The 21,476-nt window shown below is 38.8% G+C and overlaps 1 protein-coding gene across 3 annotated transcripts; it reads right to left on the bottom strand.

Moving 5' to 3' along the window:
• Positions 1-805: 805 nt before the first annotated feature.
• Positions 806-21,417, bottom strand: LOC121421008. 3 transcript variants are annotated; one of them, XM_041615589.1, is made up of 16 exons: positions 21,306-21,417; positions 19,057-19,324; positions 17,413-17,618; positions 16,617-16,947; positions 15,113-15,310; positions 14,593-14,713; positions 13,650-13,915; positions 12,853-13,012; positions 11,279-12,249; positions 10,150-10,290; positions 9,513-9,716; positions 8,707-8,771; positions 7,212-7,344; positions 5,142-5,336; positions 4,607-4,697; positions 806-3,444 (listed from the first exon to the last, which is right to left on the bottom strand). In XM_041615589.1, the coding sequence occupies exons 2-16, from the start codon at positions 19,312-19,314 to the stop codon at positions 3,338-3,340; spliced, it is 3,447 nt and encodes a 1,148-aa protein (XP_041471523.1). In that variant the 5' UTR covers positions 19,315-19,324; positions 21,306-21,417; the 3' UTR covers positions 806-3,337. The 3 variants fall into 3 exon arrangements, with proteins under 3 accessions (XP_041471523.1, XP_041471522.1, XP_041471524.1); XM_041615588.1 differs by lacking the exon at positions 21,306-21,417 and adding an exon at positions 21,099-21,186; XM_041615590.1 differs by lacking the exon at positions 21,306-21,417 and adding an exon at positions 21,099-21,186 and having other exon boundaries at positions 12,868-13,012.
• Between the last annotated feature and the right edge of the window lie 59 nt (positions 21,418-21,476).

Raw genomic sequence — 21,476 nt, 5'->3', positions numbered from 1 at the left:
GTTGCCTTAGCCATTTTCATAACAAATCATAGTGCCGTCATTTTTTTTCTCAAGGAGTCTGTGGGTAGCAGTGAGCGGTGTATTATTTTTTTCTCCAATCAAAATTTGCAGATTTTCGTTTCGTTAATGACTGTCCGATGTATGCATTTATCCAAGAGCAAAGCATGAATGAGTAGTACTACTCAGTAGGCCTCACACAGTCACAGCTAGGGCAAACCCAGAGAGCCCCCACTCCCCAACCCGCTTCGCTCGTAGTACCTAGTAGTGCATGAGTGGGACCGAGTCGGCTGAGCAGAGCCCCGCACAGATTTCTATGGGTGGGCGCACACTGTTCGTCAAATTGTAATATCTAGGCTATACGAACATTTTTGGGAACTGCAAACGATGTGTTGTCTACAATCAATTATAATATTCAATCGGAAAAGATCAGATTATATGAAATGGACTGCTAATGTTGTAATAGCGCCATGCCAAGAAGCCTTCGCACGTTAATACTTGGTACTACTCGTCCATTCACCATTACGTCATCGCTACGTCAGCAGCGTTCGGCAGGTGTTCGGAATTCATTCAAAAATCTTCGTGTCTTATTTGTTCAGAATTTGAAACCATTTTTTTAAACCGTGGACCTGACCCGTTCAATCAACAAAACGACCTGATATTCACACAAAATGAAGATTAATACCTACTTTTTCGAAAATCATTCTGAATAGTGAGGTTCCTATAGTTTTTAGCTGGTTTTTATGTCTCTGTTTTCAATTTAAACTCGATAAAAATGGAAGGAAAGTAAGCAAGTGTTTGACGTAAAATATAACCATCTGGCAGTACAAATACGGTAATGTTGATTTGATTTTGTGAAAGAGCCGACATTTTTCTTCAAAATGACATATTGTTCATTCAAAATGACGACAAAGTACATTTTTCATGATTGAAAATATATTTGTGTTTTCAAGCGCACCCCGTATACCGTGAGCTAATTACGTATGCAAGGAGCCATACGGGCTGAATATGTGTACGATAAATACAAGCAGTGTTCGTGCCGTAGCGGGCTGACTGCTTACCACAAATGCTTGGCAGTGCTCAGCTGGGTGTCCTTGACCATAATCACAACATGGAACCAAAATAACTGAAATATACTCCAAAGCGGTTACACTTTAAGTACCCATCGATGCATGGCAAGGCCTAGCCTACTGTCTTTGATCATAAGCACAATATGGAAACAAAATAACTCAAATAAGCTCTGAAGCGTCTTCACTTTAGGTACACAGCAATGCTTGGCTGTGCTCAACTTGTTGTCCTTGACCACAATCACAAAGTGGAAACAAAATAACTCAAATAAGCTCTGAAGGGCAATCCAGGCTTTGGAGACTGCTGTGAGTTTCAATACTGATAAAATTAAGGTGTTTGAAAAGAACACTTTTCCTCAAATAAGAGATGGGATTGATCGTAAAAAGACACAGCTTTGAAAGAGAAAATTATCCTACTTGAACTTCATCACAGGAAGCAGAACTTGCTCATTTATGGCATACCAGAGAATAAAGAGGGGAACATTGACACTGATAGGAACATAGAAGTAGAAGAGGAAAGACATGGAAGACAGAGGCATAAAAGTTGCTGAGATTACATGAGCAAGCCATTACAGCGACCTCTCCGATGGGAGGTGCGACTCTCCAGGGTATAATGCAAAGTATTGCACATACACATTCATAGACATTAAGACGCACAAGATCCTGGACATGTCCGTTGTCCAGGACACTGAGGCAACAAGCTCTGTTGCAATGGAAAAGATCGGACGTCAGCAGACACTGAAAAAAATGCTACAAGTTGGCATCAATGTAGCAACAGTGGCAACCGACTGTCACACAGGAATCCGAAAGATGCTTAGTGAGCTTTTATCCCTATATCATCCACCAGTTTGATGTCTGGCATATGACTAAATCGATAGGAAAACGGCTGATAACAAAAAACAGAAGGGATGCAGCGAGCTCTGTTTGTGGACTCAGGCAATAAAACGATCGCCTCTGGTGGGCTTCACAACACTGTAGAGGAGATCCAGATTTGCTAATTGAAATGATCCAGTCCATCACCCATCACATCTGCAATTTTAATTTTTACTGGAGCAGGGAGAGGGATACTTTCTCAACATGAAGAAGGCAGATTAGAGGTACTTGAATGTGACGGCATGGCACATCTGGAAACTCTTCGTACTTTAAAACAACCAATGTTACGACTCTATACAGGGAAAAGACTTTGAAAGTGACCAGCAAAGAGCTATCATTGATATTTTAGGGAATATTCAAGAAACAGCATGCAAATCTTGTTACTCTGTTAGAGGGTACTGTGAATTATTATGACAATTGTAGTGACAGTGCTTGATACAATGCTCCTAAGCAGCGCATACTTTTACCCAGGCTTTAGCACGGCTATCCTGGTCGGAAGCTAGAGCATTCAAGGAATTCCTTCCTACCGGGTACCCATTTACTACACCGGAGTGGAGAGTGACAAATGCATTACAATACCTTGCAAAAGGATGCGAGTGCTGGCTAGGACTTGAACCCCAGACCTTGTGGTTCAAAGTCCAAGGACTTATTTACTGAGCCAAAACACCTCTAACTCTACATTTTCAAAAAGTATCTAATCTAGGAATATTTCTTTCATTACACACTAGAATACTATACATGTAATGCAATACATGTACATATACCTTTTGTTATTTATGACATACCCATAACATGGGTGCCAACGCAGAGGATAATCATTTTTTTTGGGGGGGGATGCAAAAGTAGGTGTCTCCCTCCCCCCACCCATGAGCAAAGGATAGTCCTCTGCCCTGGCGCCCATGGTCCATACATAATATTCTTTCTTCTCATTCTGGTTAAAATTGGCCCACCTGATTATAAAAAGCAGATGGTCCCCTGTAATAAATCTGTGAAGGCAGGTATCTCTCATACCGATTAATATTAAACCGTATCAATTTTCATACTCTCGAGCGAGAGTCCCACCAGATACTTAATCACAGAACCAGAAGTGATACAATGTGGTTGAACCCCAGGAGTACAAGGAAATTAACTTTTGAGTTTGTTCAGTATCGCGTTTACACTAAGGACTGTGAGTGCCCCCCACCATTCTCACTCATGGACAGAGTGTAAACCATGAGAAATCTTTTGGTTTTAATCTTCAACCAAACTCAAATATTTTAAACTTGTGTGTGTGCCTATGAGGTAACCATCAAAGTTTACAATTTCAAAATTAATCTTTAGTTTACCAACATAGGAATTAAAAACTACTAACAGATAATGGATGGAAATTATACCATCCTGGAAGACATATCTTCACATCTTCACACTTGATCATCAAGCAAGGCAAGCTCGGCTTCCACAATATGTAGCAGGTCGTCACGTAACACGCTTTCATTGAATCTTGTCATGGCCTTGTCAAAGTCTGGATCTAGAAATGAAAAATAGAAATGTACAAATTAGTTGAATGAGGGTGAGCGTTTTTACTAAACAGGAAAAATATGCTGAATACATTTATCATTTCAGAGAGTTTTAAACAGACTTTAGAATTTTGAGCAGCCAACAAAGATTGTACTGAATAGGAACCTTCAAAGATTACTCTTCGTGTATTCAAATGCATTAGATATTCTTGCGCAAAATATATCGTCGCACGCACCACAAACCGTCCTCTCTGCGCACTTCGATGCGAAAGTTAGTTTTGCAGAGAACGCATTTAAAAAAAAAAGTTTTTTTACAACCAGCAATAAGTGCACCTACAAGGAGAGCAAATTATTTACCGGTATCTCTGTTTGATAGTTCAGGTTTCAAAGTTTCATCCCGTATCTTTACATTTTCTTGAAGTGAATTATTTACGCCACAGTGGGCATCGTAACAGAGAGGACGGTTCGTGGTGAAATCGCGAGGCGCGATAGTGCACTGTATCTGCGCAGAGAGGACGGTTCGTGGTGCGTGTGACGGTATTTTTAAAAATACATTTTACTAAGCTTTGACCCCCAGGGTCTGCTAACAATGAAAAACAAGACACATGCCACCCATGACCTATGTTTCTCTAAATTCATAATAATAATAATAATGTTTTATTTATCCACGGTAGCCACTTCAGTTAGGAAACTGCTCTACCAGCGGGCCCTGCATAACATAATATGTTATCATTACCCTTCTCCAATCTAAATGCTGAGCACCTAGCAAGAAGGCAAGAAGGTCCCATTTTTATAAGTCTTTGGTTTGACTCGGCCGAGGATTGAACCCACGACCTCCCATTCATGAGGCGGACACTCTACCACTGAGCCACCATGTCCGGTTTAAATTGGTTTGTATTGCATGACATCATATGGGATAGCTGCTCGCATGACACATCACAAAATAAACATTTTTACAATTGAATTTGATATTCTTTGATTTTCATCAAACCTTCAAACATTATCCTTTAATTTTTCTGCTTTTATTTGAACCAAATCGATGCCAGGATGATCTAACCCTTGAAAATCATATCGATGATGTACAAATCATGCGCAAGAAGTGCAACATGAATAAACTACCATCATTGCTATAAAGATAAAAGCAAAATACTATTCATGTATAACAGGACTTACTGAACAGGCTGAGCACTGGAATGAATTGCAAGACATCATGTCTGCCTTCTTCATGCAGTTCCTTCATTCTCTCATACACCCTCTGAAAATTCTGTAATGAAGTGGTACAGACTATGAATTAATACACATTTATTCATCCATCAATTGGTTTTTATTCTATTTACATGTAGCCTGGCTACATTGCCTTCAAATATAATTAAAAAAACAAAACAAACAATTCTGTCTTTTGATGGGTTTTGTTTGGAGTGTATCTATTTTAGGGAGCCGGTACAATTCTAGAAAACTTCATGAATATCTAACTCTATGTACATGTACAAGTACGGTGTTGAAATCTGGTGTTGGTGTTGGTATTGCTCCTCTGAACTCAGCTCGGTGTTGGGGCTCGGTTCAGCAGCCTTTTCACACTCTCAACACCAACACCGAACACCGTACTTGAAATCACCTAGTATATGTGCATGTGCATGTGCATTTTGCAGTGAGGTTCACTAACTTTTGAGCACAACTGTTGTGATATTTCAAATTAAATAAAACAAACCTTTTCAATCTGAGGACTGTGATGAAACCCTATACAGCTGACAAGAACTTGAGGTGGTTTGAACTCAGTTGACCTTTGACCCCTAACTAGGGTCAAACAATCAAAGGTCTGTGATAACCCATAGATCATGCAGACGGAGAACCTTGTGAGGAGGCCTGGAACCCATATGTGGAGGGATCCACCTGTTTGTAATTCCTGCATAAGACAATGGTAGAAAAAGAAATGCTGGTAGATGCAAAGGTAAAGGTCAAAGCTCAGAGTATGAATGAATGAATGAAATATATATATCAGAGATGGCAACTTTTGGAAATCAGAATTAGGGAGGATTTGCAACCGCCACCAAATTATGTGCGCATAGCGCACATCTCGAGCGCGGAGCGCTCGACCCTTGCGGCCGGGGTCCAGGGCCCGCCTTAGGGCCCTGGAAGCTCTGGGTTTCTAGATGCTCTCTGGTGCAATCTGACCCTTATTTTGGGGCATTTCACATGTTTTGAAATAAACATTGTTCCCACTTTTTTAACATTAAAAATATCAAATATGCATTTTCACATTGTAAATAAAAAATGAGGGGACAAAAGAAGTACCTGTTCAACAATAATAATAAGGATGAATTATCACTATCGGCTATAGGCAGGTTATGTTCCACTATAAATCCAGTAAAGAAAAGCTCAGCGCTGGTCCCTTGCTTGGTAAAATAAAGACAACAGGGTACTAGTGGAGCTCGAAGATCTTGTCATCGCAATGTCCGTAGGCCATTCCGTTTGCTCCTGAACGAAAATGCTTCCGAATTATCATCACGACCTCCCTGCCAAAGTGATATGTCCACGCTGCAAATTGCGCAAAATGCATGGTAAATTCCTCTTTCCGACTTCCGAACACACAGGTACTGGAGACTGTATTCAGTCTTATACTTCTGAGACCATTTCTTGGTCTTCTTTTGTTGATTTTCCGCCATTTCGTGTCAATATCAACCCATCAATACGCCGGAATCAAACACCGATATTCCACCGCACGACTCGACAAATCCAGTGGCCGCGAGCGCACACGCCTCGCGAAGCTAGCCGGGCCTACCGGCCTGGTGCACAGTGGATTCCCGTTGGGCATATCACATGCACCAGCTTTTCGCTGCTCCTTATTTGTCTACTTTTCACACAGAATTTAGTAGCAGCGAACGTAATGGAGTTACTACATGCTAAAGTTAGCAGACGATACATGTCCTTCCAATCCAATTTGATCAATGCAAAAAAATCGTAATTTCGGGAGGATAAGGATGGTAATCGTAAGGGCGGGAGTTGGGATGAATTTTCGGGAGCCTCCCGATGAAATCGGGAGGGTTGGCATCTCTGATATATAAATAAAGACATGAAAAATAAATAAATAAATACAAGAATGAATGAATGAATGAATAAATAAATGAATACATAAATAAATGAACAACGAATAAATGAATGAATGAATGAATGAATAAATAAATAAACAAATAAATAAATAAATGAATAAACAAATAAAAAAAATATGGACCAACAAACATTCTAATATTGGGCATACTTGTATGCCAAGTTTTCATAAAACCAAGGACATCAAGTTTTCACAAAAGGGAAAATCAAATTAATTCTACAATTGGTCGAAACGTGTTTTAGGAAAAGTATGAAAATTCATCAGTTGTCAATCCAATTGTTTTAGTTCTTGGTAGAAATTTTTTGAATAAACCTAATTTCATCTCATAAAATACAAAAGAACAAGTGGGGATATGACATCATCAGCCCACCTAATGAATATTTATAAAGACATGCCTAGAACAGTTTCACCGGAATAATGCAAATTTTTATAATTCAATAACTTTGTTATTTGTTATCCAATTTTGATCCAATTTTCATCATTTTGCTTTGTGAATTTTACGTTATTTATTGGTATATAAATATCTCCAGTCTGGACCAAACCTTTAAGTTGGCAAAAGATACATTGGATACACAAATTTCCAGCATAAATAATATCATACAAACACCATTATTAATTTTCTACCCCCTACAAAATGGCCGACATCACCACAGTGATACAAAATTATCTTACCTTCATGGCAAGTAGACAAGCAGAGAGAAAATGCTTCTTGATTTCGGTTTCAGCTGATGTAGGTTCTGTCTTGTTGGCAATGTATGATGGGAGAAGCTTGAAGAAAAAGGACTTGAATCTTCTGTTAGCCTCCCTAATATAAAAAGTAAAAATATAAAGACCGAATGAAAATAGGCATTTTCATTTTTTTAATTCATTTATTCAATACTTTCATAAAAAAACATAAAACAATGTAGATATATACACACATATAAGAGTATAGATAAAGATAACATATAAAACATGTAATACAAATGCATGATGGGAATATGTCAAGAAAGAGGTCTTGCATCTTCTGTCCTGAAGCATTTTCATCAAAGTTTTTCCTGACAAGTAGTAGGATCTGCCGACTTTCCTCGATTTTTATTGGTTGAGAAGCACGATTCCTATGGTAACTGATAAAACATCCGGCAAGTCCGATCATGAAACGCTCCCCTGATATTAAATGAGAATATGACAAGGAGCGTAATCCCCATGTATTTTAAGCAAAGCATGATGGGAAGGTCAAAGAAAGGGGTCTCACATCTTATTGAGAATATACAGAGGATGCCCCTATGTACATTTTGGCAATGCATAATGGGGAAAAGCTTGAATTAAAGATCTTTCTACTCTTTTCCGCTTGTCTGGAATAAATTGAGAATGCAAAGTGTGGGAGCAGAAACAATGTACAGTCCGACCTCTCTTATCCGGCCTCCCCTTATCCGGATCTCTCTATCATCCGGACACATACTTGCCAAGATTTTTTTTTCAATTCAATCTAGTACATGAGGAAATGAAATTTCAATCTAAACTCAATCCTATACGCAAAGTCACTTAGATTATATATATTTTCCAATATTGTAGTCTACATACAACATTATTTTACATGAAAATATCTCTCCCAAATCACTGAAAGAATTCAGGCAGGATGATTTTCCAGTAAATCTGGGCAAAGCGCAAACATTTCATTACATTCTCTTTTTGTTTCCCCCCAAAAAACATGTCTTGCTAGCTAAAACTAGGCCTGAATACAGACAGCGCCATCTATCATGTTTGAGCCTACAGTCAGTATAACAATGGCTGACATTGCGAAGCTGAGATATCCGCCGCGATGATCTAATCGTAAAACTTTGTTTCATCAAGTCATTCTCTTTCTTTCGAGGTATGCTCGATGTATATCTCAACCATTTTAGCAGGTACATTATAAAATCCCCCAGTTCTGGCCATCGATCGATTTCATTTCGGTAAAAATACTGCCTATAATTTGCACTGACACTGCAGTGAATATTGTCTGTATGGGCACCCACTACAATAGATAACGTGGAGCTACCGCCATTGGGGAGCTGAGGCAGCAGCTGCATGTATTTAACATTGGGTCTCCCAGATCCGGATGAATTCCTTATCTGGATTGGTGCTGGTCCCAACATGTCAGATTAGAAAGGTCGGACTGTATGTATGTATGAAATAGACTTCTCACCTTTCAAGCAAGTGCTGGAGATCTTCTAGTTTCCACTGTTTAGGTTCATTGTCACTATGGCTACCCTGAGAACATATAACCAGTATTAAAGAAACATTGATGAATAAAGGTAGAAGTACAAGTTAAACTTTGTCTAATTCACCAGGTCCACATGAATTTCCAAAGATATTTGATTTACAAAAAAGTATAAAATAAGAGTTGGAAACAGATAGAATTAAAAATGGCTACACCACCATAACTGGATTATAGTCTCATGCCAATAAATTCATGCAAGATAATTGAGAAATCCCGCTCGATACTCTAACCTCAATTTCCATAGTGCAACATACTTGGTTGATTGATGGATTGAAATGTAATGTCAAGTGAGAGTTTTGACATACATAATATGTCTAGATAGGGAAATATAGCCCTTAAAATGATTGTTACTTACAGTCTAGGGGACACTGAATTTCCTACAATGTATGCATTATTCTTCATTTTACAGGTCTGAAGAAGATCCCTGCTGAAAAATCACCTCTGGTCACCAGTAAGAAAATATTATAGTGACTCAACCCTAACATGTTTTGCCTATTGCGATCAGAAAAATTGCTACAACTTGAGTGGAAATTTGGCATATGGCAGGTTGAATCATGCATGGTACTGTACATTTATAATTCAATTGTTTGGTAACATTGGGAATACTTCAATGGCTTAAAAAAAGGTGCTTAAGAAACTTGTTCTGAATAAAGGTGGAATTGCATTTCAAAAAGTACAATATCTTGGCACCACAAAATTTGTTTACTTTAATAAAACAGAGAAGTATTTACAATGACAGCATTGTGGGTGGCAGCAAGCCTGCAAAGTAACTCCATCTCCTCTCCCTCCATTCCTGAGCAGAACCAAGCCTCTTGATCCGAACTCTGAATAGCTCTCTTGGAGATGAAACTTTCAATGACCTCTAATACCTGGGGTGAAAGGTCACACTGATGATGACCTTTGACCTCAGGTGTAGTAGTAGAATGTTGAAGAATCTGTCAATGACAGCAGGGTAATAGGCTGGGTTTAAGTCCTGATGGTTTCAGTTTCCAATATTTGCTCATAAAAATCAATAAAATACAAGCATACATGTATGTATACAATGAGGCAAATTCATGAACACCCCCCCCCCAAAAAAAAAAAAAAACACACACACCACAATAAAGTACACATTGGACTAACATGTAAGGGATAGCAAAAAAAGAACAAGCCTTGGAATTAGCCGACCCCATAACATGATATATAGGTTTGGTGCAACAAAAAAAAAACATAAAGCTACAATGTAGAGGGGGGAGGGGTATGCCTGTATTTACAATTATGCTTGATGAATAAATGTTTAAAATTAATTGCCTACAATTTGACCAAAACACATCTAATGCAACTTGATTGATGAGAGATCTTTAAGCAGAAATTAAAAAATCAACAAACCTTGGCTTTGGTTCTGACACTCCTCCAATTATTCAGCAATTGCATCTGACAGAATGGTGACATGAACACCGCCCTCAATGGGTGACCTGTAACTATTTTCCACAACCCTTGACTGTCTAGATCATATTTTCCTGATGCAATCTGAAGGAAATGTTACATACATGTACAAGTTTCATTTAACTATTACGGAAACAGTACGAAAATTATATTGAAGTGGCAGTGTTGGAGTAAAACATTTTTGGGTCAAATATACAAGATTTGTTCCACATACTGGTCAAGTGTCTCCTTTAGGAACATTTCTACAGTTTCTCCTTATCTTGAATATGCTGGCAATAATATATGGGTTATAAATAGAAAGAGAAGAATTTATGGGGAAAAAAAAATTCTAGTGCAGTATTAGATTCCTTTCCTGAATGTTATTAACAGAAGGAAATCATTATGCTCTCAAAATTGGCGACATAATAAGAGCAATGAACAAAATAGCAGTTGGCAAATCCAAAAAAAATAAATCAATTTTGCTCATTTTGAGATATATCCCTATCTGTAAAACTGTGACAAGGCAAAACAATCTATGTTATAATAATACCTCTCCTGGAAAAGGACTTTAGGCTAAATTTGCAGATAGCATGTCTTTAAAGATATACAATAACCTTTGCTGATGTGGTTTACGGTACACCATGTGGAGTGTTATAGAAACAGTGGATAGAAGAGAAGTGGATAGGCGAGAAAGTGGAGATTTGAGAATAGAGTATTCTTTCTTGAAAATAGTCCTGAACAGGACTGTAAACCAGAAGGAATGTTGAGTGAGAACAGCTTGAGTAGTAGAGCTGAGGAGATGCTGGCTTGAGTCGGCGAGTAGAGATGATGAGTAGTAGAGAGACTCGACGTTTCAGACAGGTTGACTGTCCGTCTTCAGGAGAAGACTTTCTCGCCTATCCACTTCTTCTCTTCTATCCACTGTTTCTATAACACTCCACATGGTGTACCGTAAACCACATCAGCAATTGTACATGCCACCATGCAAACCTTCAAACAACATCATACAATAACCTGTTGTAACATTGTTCATCATTACACTGCAAGTGAACCTTTCAGGAATATATTTGAGATGGAGATAACGGATACTCACCCATGGAATTTGTACTGTGAACAATTCATATTCAGTGCCATTATGAGACTCAGTCATAGTTGACCTTTGACCTCCCAGCGCTCCATTCTGCCGAATCTCTTTCTTGCCTCCATCCTCACAATCTCCATCCGATTGTTTCAGTTCTGGTGAGTCGGCATGATGGCAGCCATCACCCTGATCTGTCGAAACACCAAAGTTTTTATCATTGGTACCATCACACTGTCCTCTCCTGATGACACATCCATTGGGTTCTGATAATTTTAGCGAGTTATCATGGTAACAGTCTCCAGCTGCAGGGTGTCTTGTAGAGACGAGAGGGTTTAGGTCTACACTTTGTTCACTCTTCAAGGGTCTATCATGCTCTGTTTGAAAGACATTGAGTTGACTGACTGAAGCACTATGGGATTGATCAAAGTGAGAGTGTTCAACAGAAGAATTATTGCTGGATGTTCCCTCAGTTCCGACCTCCATTGCTGCAACATGACCAACAATCCCTCCCAAATTAACCCTTGATTGCGTAGATGGAGTTTGGACCAATATCGTCACCCCTTGTTCATTTTCACACACATCCATATGATCTACTGCAGTTCTGCTGACTCCAGAATGGCTGCCGTCAATCCCTGTCAAATTAATCGTTTGTGCGGATGGAGTTTGGTCCAATTCTGTCACCCTTCGATCATTTTCACACACATCCATATGGTCTATTGCAGTTCTGCTGACTTCAGAGTGGCCACCATCATTGTGACACCGAGCGGCAGAGCTCTGTTGGTCATCTTCTTTCATTTCTTGACCGATGGTGTCTACAGTATGTCCTGATCCTAATTCTCTTCCAGAATAAGAATGACCATCTCTGGCTCCTTGCAGTCTTGGACCCATCTGGCTTGTCTGATGGGTGCCACATTGTTCAACCTCCCTTGATTCTTGGTCAGAAACAGAGAACGAACTGCGCTTTCTCTTAGGTCGTGACTCCCCTAACAGAAAACAAACAATAACAATGCAACGTTTTATAAAACAAGCTCGATAGGATGAAGAAAAATGAATTCCTTAATAAAATGGCTATTGTTTTGATAATTGTAAACATGAAATGGTATGTGAACCATTCCTGTTTTAAAAGTAAAACTAGGTAGATTCTTAACTACATGCAGTCTATACTTATGCCTCTGTAAAGCTAGATCAAAAGTACATTACAAATTTAACTTTAAAAATTCTATGATACGTCTCTGTCTTGGGGATGTCTGTTTCAGTTTCAGTCTCATATGGGACAGTCTCAGGGTCCTCATCACCAAGGAAGCGTTTCATCAAAATTTTTTACATTTTTGTCTGACAAGTTGTCAGATCTGTTGATTTGTTACTATAAATGGGACTTGTCAGATAAAAGTCTGACAAGTCCTTTCATGAAACATGAAACGCTCCACTGGCGCACCAGCAGAACCGGAAACACAACCCTTTCCAGGACAGTGCCTAATATGCTTTCAGGGATACTACTTCTTCAAGCTTCAAGGTCTCAAGGTCTTGGTCACTGTCTTCTCTTGGAAAGTCTTGGACCAAGATTTTTCTGACAAGAGAGAAACTACTCTGTCCATCTTCACCTAGATCAGCCTTAGATCCTTGTTCCTGCAGACTCCTGAGGATTGCAATCAGCTGCTCCTTCCATGAACGATGTCCTAGCTCTTCTCTTTCTTCCAAGCTACCATGGAGGCGATGCCGCATGTTCCTGGAAAACATTGAACAAGTCTGACCAGAGAAAAAGAGAGAGAGAGTGAACAAGAAGATCCTCAGTAGGTACGATATGACTTAACTCAAGTCACCCTTATGAATTAAACAAACAGAGGCCCATTTCATGGAGAGTTATGACTAAGGTAACTTTTCCATTATTGCAACTGCCCTGGAATACCTTGATTGTGATTGGCTTCTGAGCCCTATGACTTTGGTTGTTACCATAATGACAATGTTACCATAGTTAACTCATTACTAAATGGGCCCCAGGTGGGTGTTTCATAAAGCTGTACGTAAGTTAAGAGCAACTTTAAGAACGACTGGTGATCGTTTCTTACGCGCTACATAATCACCAATTAACACTTGATATTGAACATCATTTACCACAAGAACGGATCACCAGTCAGGCAGTCTTGAAGTCACTCTTAACTTACCAACAGCTTCATGAAACAGTCCTCAGGTGTCCTTGCATTAAAATTTTGTCATTATAGTAACTACAATGGTAAAGTGCTATGTCGCCAATAAAAATCAAAGTATCCATGGAAGTTACAATGGCCAAATTGTCACCAAAAATAAACATTCAAGAAGCATTGAATAAGCATGTGAGAGAAAGGCATTATGAAGCAATGATGATTTCAAAATTTGATGATCTTACCTTTGTTCCATAATTTGGCATGAGTTTCTGCGGTTTCCTAGCAACCCGTAAACGACATCTCTTGATGAAAACCTCCACACAGTGCTTCCTCACCCCGTCGATGTGTTGCCGTGGCGATGGATCCTTGTTGGTATACAGCTTCAGATTCTCTTCAATGGCTGCCATCTGATGGTTGGTGAACTTCTCGCTGCATTTCTCGAGCTGAGTTACGAAGGAGCTGGGAAGATTGGTAGGACTGAAGATTGGAGTCTCTCCAACATTAGGGCCTGCAAGTAATTGAGACAGAGAGCAATGTTTTCCCTTCTTTTCCAAGGAACTCTCCTTTGGCTAGGAGGGTATTCAAGGCTTACTGAATAAGCCCAGATGATCAGAGTCCGCTATTCCCCTTGACTCCTTGTTCACTGTTACGAGTAGTCTGGATCACTTTATATAGGATTCCAGCTTAGGCTTGGCCCTCGTTGTTCTTGGCCAGATGGTCAGATAATCCCTCATCGCAACCTGACTGTAGATTTTGCATGCACCGATTGTTATTTAGGTTCCAATACATTTGCTCATGCAATAATTGCTACTACCAAGAATCCACACATTAAAAAACTAAACTTGAAACAAAAGTAAAACTTTAATCCTAATCCTCACCCCATTCATTATTATAAACTTCACAATAAATCTTCAGAGAAATTATTGGAGGAACAATTGTCGCACAAGCAAATTTCTTGCCACTGTTGTGTGAAAATGTGGAATAAAACAAACAAAAGTGAAATCACACATTTTTTCAGGTGAAGGTACATGGTGTTCTTAAAAGCTAAATCGTTGCACTTTCATATTGTGTCCTACAATATTCAATAATTGAAAGGTGCGATTCAATAATTTTCTGAACCTCAGCAGCTACTGGTATTACTTGGGATTACCCTATTTTCGATACAATCTCTATATGTATCCTTACCGAAGTGTTGTAGCAGAATTGGTAGTTGCGGCTGTAAGTTTTCTCTGCCTATATATGATCTACACAGGATGTACACCTCAGAGTTTCCCGCTTTACTACATACTGGCTTTAAAACTGTCACCTGATAAAGAAAGGGACCAAGAAATGAATCTTTGGAGAACATGATATCAAAGTGCTTAAGAAATCAAACGGTGAAGAATTTTGAAGTCTTAATGGAAATATATCATTACTGAAGTAATATAATGTAATAACTGCACATGTATCTTGTACTTTTAATGCAAACCGACACAATTATCGTTGGACAACTGTTGTTATTTTCTTTCAAATAGTTTGATAATAATCAATTTTTAAAAAATCTTTGTATTTTACTTCATAACTACATAATCACTATCTGACAAGTGTGTTATGTTAATAGCTTGATTATACTTCAACTGAAATATATATTGACTTTATGAATATGGTGAGATTGGAAAAATCAATACAATCAGATCAAAACAAAACAAAATAAAAAATATGGTACCTGCTTGAAAGCACAGTTGAGCAGGTACATAAGACAAGCTGTATTGGCGTTATACATGGTGAACATCTTGATGAGTAAGGTCCCTTGTGGAGCTAAGATGTGTAGCGCTGTAAGGACTTGGCAGTAGATGAGAGGGAATACTCGTTGTTCTTGATGCTCCGGGTCATCTTGGCAGTTCACGCTTCCATCCGCTGTCACCTATCAAGGAGATATTAGATTTTTTTTTAATGCTTTCTAGCCTTTATTCAGATAATATCACATTTATTATGCAATATTACAAACTTTAGGTAATACAATATACAAAATAAAGTGAAGTACATGTATACAGCAATATAACAAATGAGATATTATACATTATGATAGACATTTTTTAACAAAGATTATCATAACCCATAATACAAACAGAGAAAACAGTTATTTTCACTTGTATTTACTGTATAATAATGCGGTATTGTATGATGAAAAAAAAATCCAAATACAAAGACTTTTTAAATTCTGAGCAAATAATAAAATTGATATATATATAATTTGTTTAATAAATATGTGAATAGGCTATCCCATGATAAAAAAATGTATGTATGTATATATATATATATATATATATATATATATATATCTATATTTTGTAAGACAATACAAAAAAGAATAAATCTCTACGTTTATTACAACTGATTTTTTAGAACTGCTGCCCTTTACAAGTACAGGCAGATCAAGGATTTCACGATGGGAACAGAAAGTTTATAGGCTGCCATGAAAGGAGAGATTAGAACAAGTTTGGAACTGATTAATTAATTAAACGAAACAGGCATTTTGGAGGCAAGATACAAACATGTATTCTGTATGTCTAATTGATTAACTCAATGGACAATTCCAAGCAAGAGTAGGCATTTGTACAAATCTATAAATTGACCATGTGGAGCTGATAATTTTAGATCAGTAAGGACTTGGATAGGGATTACTCCTCGTTCTTGATGACTCTGGATCATCATGGCAGTTCACACTGCCATCCGCTGTCACCTGCCAAAGAGAGATGAAAACGGGGGGGGGGGGGGGGGGGTGTTCCACAAAAGACTTACCAGTAAGTGTAGAGACCAATGGACACTTTACGAAAAGTTTTTGAATCCAGTTCTAAAAGAAATCCCAACATGCATGTTTTCTGAATATATAAAGCTAAAAAAAAAATTCTGGTGGGTGTTTCATAACGCTGTTTGTAAGTTAACAGCGACTTTAAGAATGACTGGTGATCCTTTTTTTGTGGTAAATAGTATTATCGGCCATGGTTTAGCGTGCAGGAAAGGGTCACTAGTCGTTCTTAAAGTCGCTTTTAACTTACAAACAGCTTTATGAAACAGCACCCAGGTTTAGGATTAAATAAGAATTTCTGTTTCAGATAAGCTAATTTTCATTACTTTTGAAGAGAAATTACTATCTGGCTATTTACAGGTAACCTTCCCTGGTGACTTAGTGTTATAGGTGGTGGCTCACAATAAGTCTTGTTACTTACGAGATGGACAGTTCCATTCATCTTGTCCTGCACCAGTCTTTCCAGCCCAGCTAAGTTAACGGCACTCATCACATCACCAGTATCATCCTCCCCAAAATACCAGCAACCAGGAGTCTGGAGGATGAGTCTATCATCCACTATGGTACTGTCAGGTGTGTTCATCTCATAGTGTGGGTTTAGGCTTGTTCCCAGCCACTTCCACTGTGTAATACCTTTGTCTTTGTGAGTTTTGATGTAGTGGTTGAGGCTTGAGATGAAAGCTCCTGGGGCCTCACAAATATGAAGGGTATGAAGAGTACCAGATTTCAGGTTTGAGTCGGGAATTAGGTGCCTACAGCATATAAAGCAAAAGATGTTTCTTATTATTTAGGTACCCGAATGAGGCATTTTGGAGACAAGATACAAAAATGTATTTTGTCTGTCTTGATTAACACATCACAATGGCCCAGCAGAGATTTACCAATTTCGTCATTTGATTTAGATATTTCATAGAAAAAAGCAATAGAATAAAAGTTAACATATCATAAAATATTCTGGCCATTTCAGGCTTGAAAGGACTGGAGAAGAGGTTTGAACAAAAAAGACGAAAATATTCAGATTTTTACTTTGATTGGGCACTGTAAAATTTCTAGATTCATCTAATGAAGTACATTTTTATTATACATTCCTCACATCATAACAGTATTAGGGCACACACATTCATATCATCCAGTCATGAATTGGAATGGTCACAAGCACTTTTGGAGATTTACCAAAACTAAAGATATAACATCTAAGGCTTTAACAGTTTTCCTACCTAGTAGCGAGTATCTCATGAAACTTGCACCAAGCCTGTGTACCAAGTTCAATATGAAACCTCGTCTTGAGTTCAGCCATGACCATACCACCGCGATGCGTAGATGAAGTATGATCGTGCCATTCTAGAATGTCCTTGTCACTAAGATGACCCTGGATTGACCTCAACCTTGACCCTAGGTCACTCAAGCACCTATTCCAGCCATCCTGTCATTTAGAAAACAAATTACTGGGATTATTTCATATTAAGGTCGCATAAGGTTCACATAACCAAGGTCGAACACACATTTATTGAATTCTTGCGAGGTATGAACTCAAACAACCTTCACACCAGCCTTCACCAAATAAGTTGTAAAGACCGATTAGGTACATGTTTCGATTACAAAGGTTTTTAGCTTTCTTTTAAAAGAATTAAATGATGGACTGTTCATGTTTATAAAGGGGATTATTGTCTTTTTTCATGGGGAATTCGACATCAATCACATATAAATTACCAATAATAGAAAGAGAATTAAGGCCCAGAAGACATTCTGTAATACCATTTTAAAATTGCCTTATTGTAAACTCATTACCTCAATTTCCCTGACAGTTGCCTGAGATTAAGCAGGTTTGGCAAAAAAAATTCTTGCTGACAGGGCTGGGCTCAATTACTTTCTTCAATTACAATTACACAATTGAAAAAATGTTCTATTACAATTACTTTTCAATTAAATTACATTTTTTCCAATTACTATTATCAACACAATTTCAATTACTTTCAATAAAAGTCATAAATGAAATCCCTTTGCATTCTGTCACTATTACCACCTATTTCAACATAATTCTAAGTTACAGAGAAACTGTCAAGATGAAGGTTTGTTTATGTTAAAGAGCACAGACTATGCCTTTTACACTCTTTAAAGAGAAATTCCAGTAGTTGCAGTAAACACTGATTTCATGAGAAAGTCTGTAAAACCAGGCTTAATCGTCAGTATATCGAGGATTTAGATCTGGTACAGTTACATAAACTGAACTTTGTGAAATCTTGAAACCTACGCTGAAAAATGATCACACTGAAGATCACCAACACAGATAGGCACACGTGGGACAGTGTATTATTATTGCTGGAATAAAGACCCGACGGAAGTGACCGAATCCGCACTTATTTTGCTTATTTCTCAGCAATTACACAATTTCTTCCAGAATCCTTTGGCACATATTTTTTCATTCATAAAAACAGACACTTGGGTGGTCATTATATTAGATTCTGTAAAAAGTCATTTTGAGATCGTTACCAAAACTGGAATTTATCTTTAATGCTGAAACAGTTGACAACTTGACATGAAAAGGGTCATTGGATTAAATCATAAATCAAGTTTATTGTTTAGTAATTGAATGTAATTAAAAGTAATTGAGGTCGAGTACAATTCCAATAAAAAAATACTTTCCCTATAAATTTCAAATACAATTACTAAAAAAAAATGTAATTAATTCCATAACTGATCAATTACCTTCATAAAGTAGCTTTTCCCAAAAGATATCTCTGTTACAGGCATTCCCAATGCTTTCCACAAAGTCAGGGGGTCAGTGAATTAGTAATCCACGACCCATGAAAGCTGATGCCAATTGGACTTTAATGTCATTTCTAAGAGAGATCAAAATTTACCTGTGTCTGTGAATTTGATTCTGGAGCACTGCAGAATAATTGATCCTCAGATGGTAATGTCCATGAGGCATCATCCGTCTTCTGAAATGTAAAAGTTTTGTTGAATAATGCGTCAATCTCGCTCTGCCCCTCGTTTGCTCTCCCTTGACCTTTTTCGTGACCTCTCTTCTTTTGACGTTGGTTCTTGCCACGCCCCCCTTGATGGGGACGAGGCCCTCTATCTCCGGAGTGAGTTGGGTGGTGATCATGGCTGGACATCTTCTCAAACCTATGAAGTGATACGAATGAAAGTTGGACTGCATCAAGGCAACAATATAATTTTTGTTAATTTTTTTTACCTCCCACTGAAATCGTTTTGAATTATATCCTACGCAGGGAGCAAAAGCAGGGCTTCATTTCAGCACAGCTTAATTTCCTTACCCTCTGCTTTTGTTTCCTTGCATTTGGTTTCCTTTTCTTTATTTTCTGACAGGGTAGGGGGCATTGACAAGAATCCCTCTGCCTTGTTCATAATCCTGGCAAGCTCATGTACCCGTCTCTGCCCTTCATATCATCCCAAGCCAAGGTAAATGCCACCTACATGCCATATGGGCAGAGACTATCCTTTCTAAGTTTTGGTAACCCCCATTAAGCACTAATGCAGTTTCGCACCAGCCAATTACCAGCTTACCTCACCTCAGAACTTGCTCACAATTATGTCATAGCAAGTCCCTCAATCACATTCAGTATGCCCACTACCTTTCCGAATATCGCGATCGGCTGTATTTCGGATTCCATGCATCTCGACGTCGTTCAAATTCTCAGTCAGATATTGCTTCACTTGGCTTCACTGTAATTTTGATTAGGACTGAAGTTGGCAACCAAAATCATGCGCATATGTGGCGGCATACAAACGGGCCGTCTTTGTCCCGCAGGGGGAAGTGAAAAAAAAACGTCCCCTTAAGTTTACGAGGACAGTCTCAATTTATCAAGACATGATTTGTCTTGTCACCGAGACTGAATTGCTTGCCACACACATTTGTGAACAATTAACGTTACTGGTTAGCGAGGTATGCACGGTCGTAATTGCAGAGATGCCAAGTTCAAAGACCAGCTATACGTGAGATTTTCTGTGAATCTGAGTGAGATCACAGACATTGTGTACAATGTATATGGGGATAGGTAACCCAGGGAACTCCCGCCCGTCGCTACCGGGAGCCCAGGATCTTACGTGCAATTTGGCATACTCACCTGACAAGCGTGAAGTATGGTCAAAATAATTATCAGAATAAATAGTTAAAACAGAAATCAAGCACTTACCACGATTATATGGATGATGGTCTAACGAGTGGCAGTTTTTCTGACATCTGGGCACAGACTGGAACCTCAAAAAACGAATAGTTCTCTCCTACCCCAGTCTCGAACGGCCATTTTTGTTATGAATTGTAACAAAATGGCTGATCGAGACGGGGGGATAGGAGAAGACTTTTCTTTTTTTGAGGTTCCAGTCTGTGCCCAGATGTCAGAAAAACTGCCACTCGTTAGACCATCGACCATCATCCATATAATCGTGGTAAGTGCTTGATTTCTGTTAATTTATTAGGAGAATCATTTTGACCATACTTCACGCTTGTTAGGTGAGTATGCCTTTACACGTAAGATCCTGGGCTCCCGCCCGCCCTGGGTTAGGGGATAGGCTGCCTGTGTCCCCGACCCTGTGATAGTTGCGTGAGACAGAGATTTTAGGGGATGAACAATAGTCCAAAATGCTCGAGTCTCACGCATTATATGCGTGAGACTTGGTAGTTCTGTAATTGGCCAGTGCAAAAGTGTATTCCCATTAATAGCAGCCCCAATCCCATTTTCCCCCGACATTGACCATCGTTACTCTTCAGACTTTGCCTCTCTAATTAACTTAAACACTTTTTTACTGTTCTTGTCTTCTCCCTTCTTTTCATTCTCTCTCTCTCTTGCCTTGGCCATGCTTGCCTGCCCATGCCAATTGCCATGTCTTTCATGCACTTATATTATAGATATGCTAACTGAAACTCACGACCACTCACGCTTAGCTAGCTCGCTCAAGTTGAAGATACTCGTACAACCCATGTGTTGGAACACGCGATGAAACTCATGTGCAATAAGGATACGAGTATCAAGAAAATGTGTTATAACCCGCTTCACAAGCGCCCAAACTGAATCGCGCACGCCAGTAATTATTGCATTATGATGATAATCCACATGGCCTGTGCGACTCTTCCCAGCGGCCCTACCTAGCTCAGTTCACATTCCCAATCGATCTTAACACTCGGGCAGCTACCTAGCGGAGTTCCTAAATTCACAGATCAGGCTCAGCTCATGCTTTCAAAATTTACTATCACCTAGATGAAATTCGAGCAAGCCAAAAGCACAAATAAATAGTCTGTCGAGCGGCAGGGAATTCC

Source organism: Lytechinus variegatus, chromosome 9 (assembly GCF_018143015.1).
Source record: "Lytechinus variegatus isolate NC3 chromosome 9, Lvar_3.0, whole genome shotgun sequence".
NCBI lineage: Eukaryota > Metazoa > Echinodermata > Echinoidea > Temnopleuroida > Toxopneustidae > Lytechinus > Lytechinus variegatus.
Note: the sequence above shows the minus strand (reverse complement) of the source record. Positions and strands in the feature narration are given on the sequence as shown.

Bases quoted from the DNA above. Each gene is read 5' to 3' on its own strand.
- LOC121421008 (XM_041615589.1), bottom strand. From the start codon at position 19,314: ATGTCCAGCCATGATCACCACCCAACTCACTCCGGAGATAGAGGGCCT. The intron at 14,714-15,112 runs GTACCATATTTT...TTTCTTTATCAG, and splicing joins TCAACTGTGCTTTCAAGCAG to GTGACAGTTTTAAAGCCAGT. The intron at 9,717-10,149 runs GTTTGTTGATTT...TGTCATTGACAG, and splicing joins GTGTCAGAACCAAAGCCAAG to ATTCTTCAACATTCTACTAC.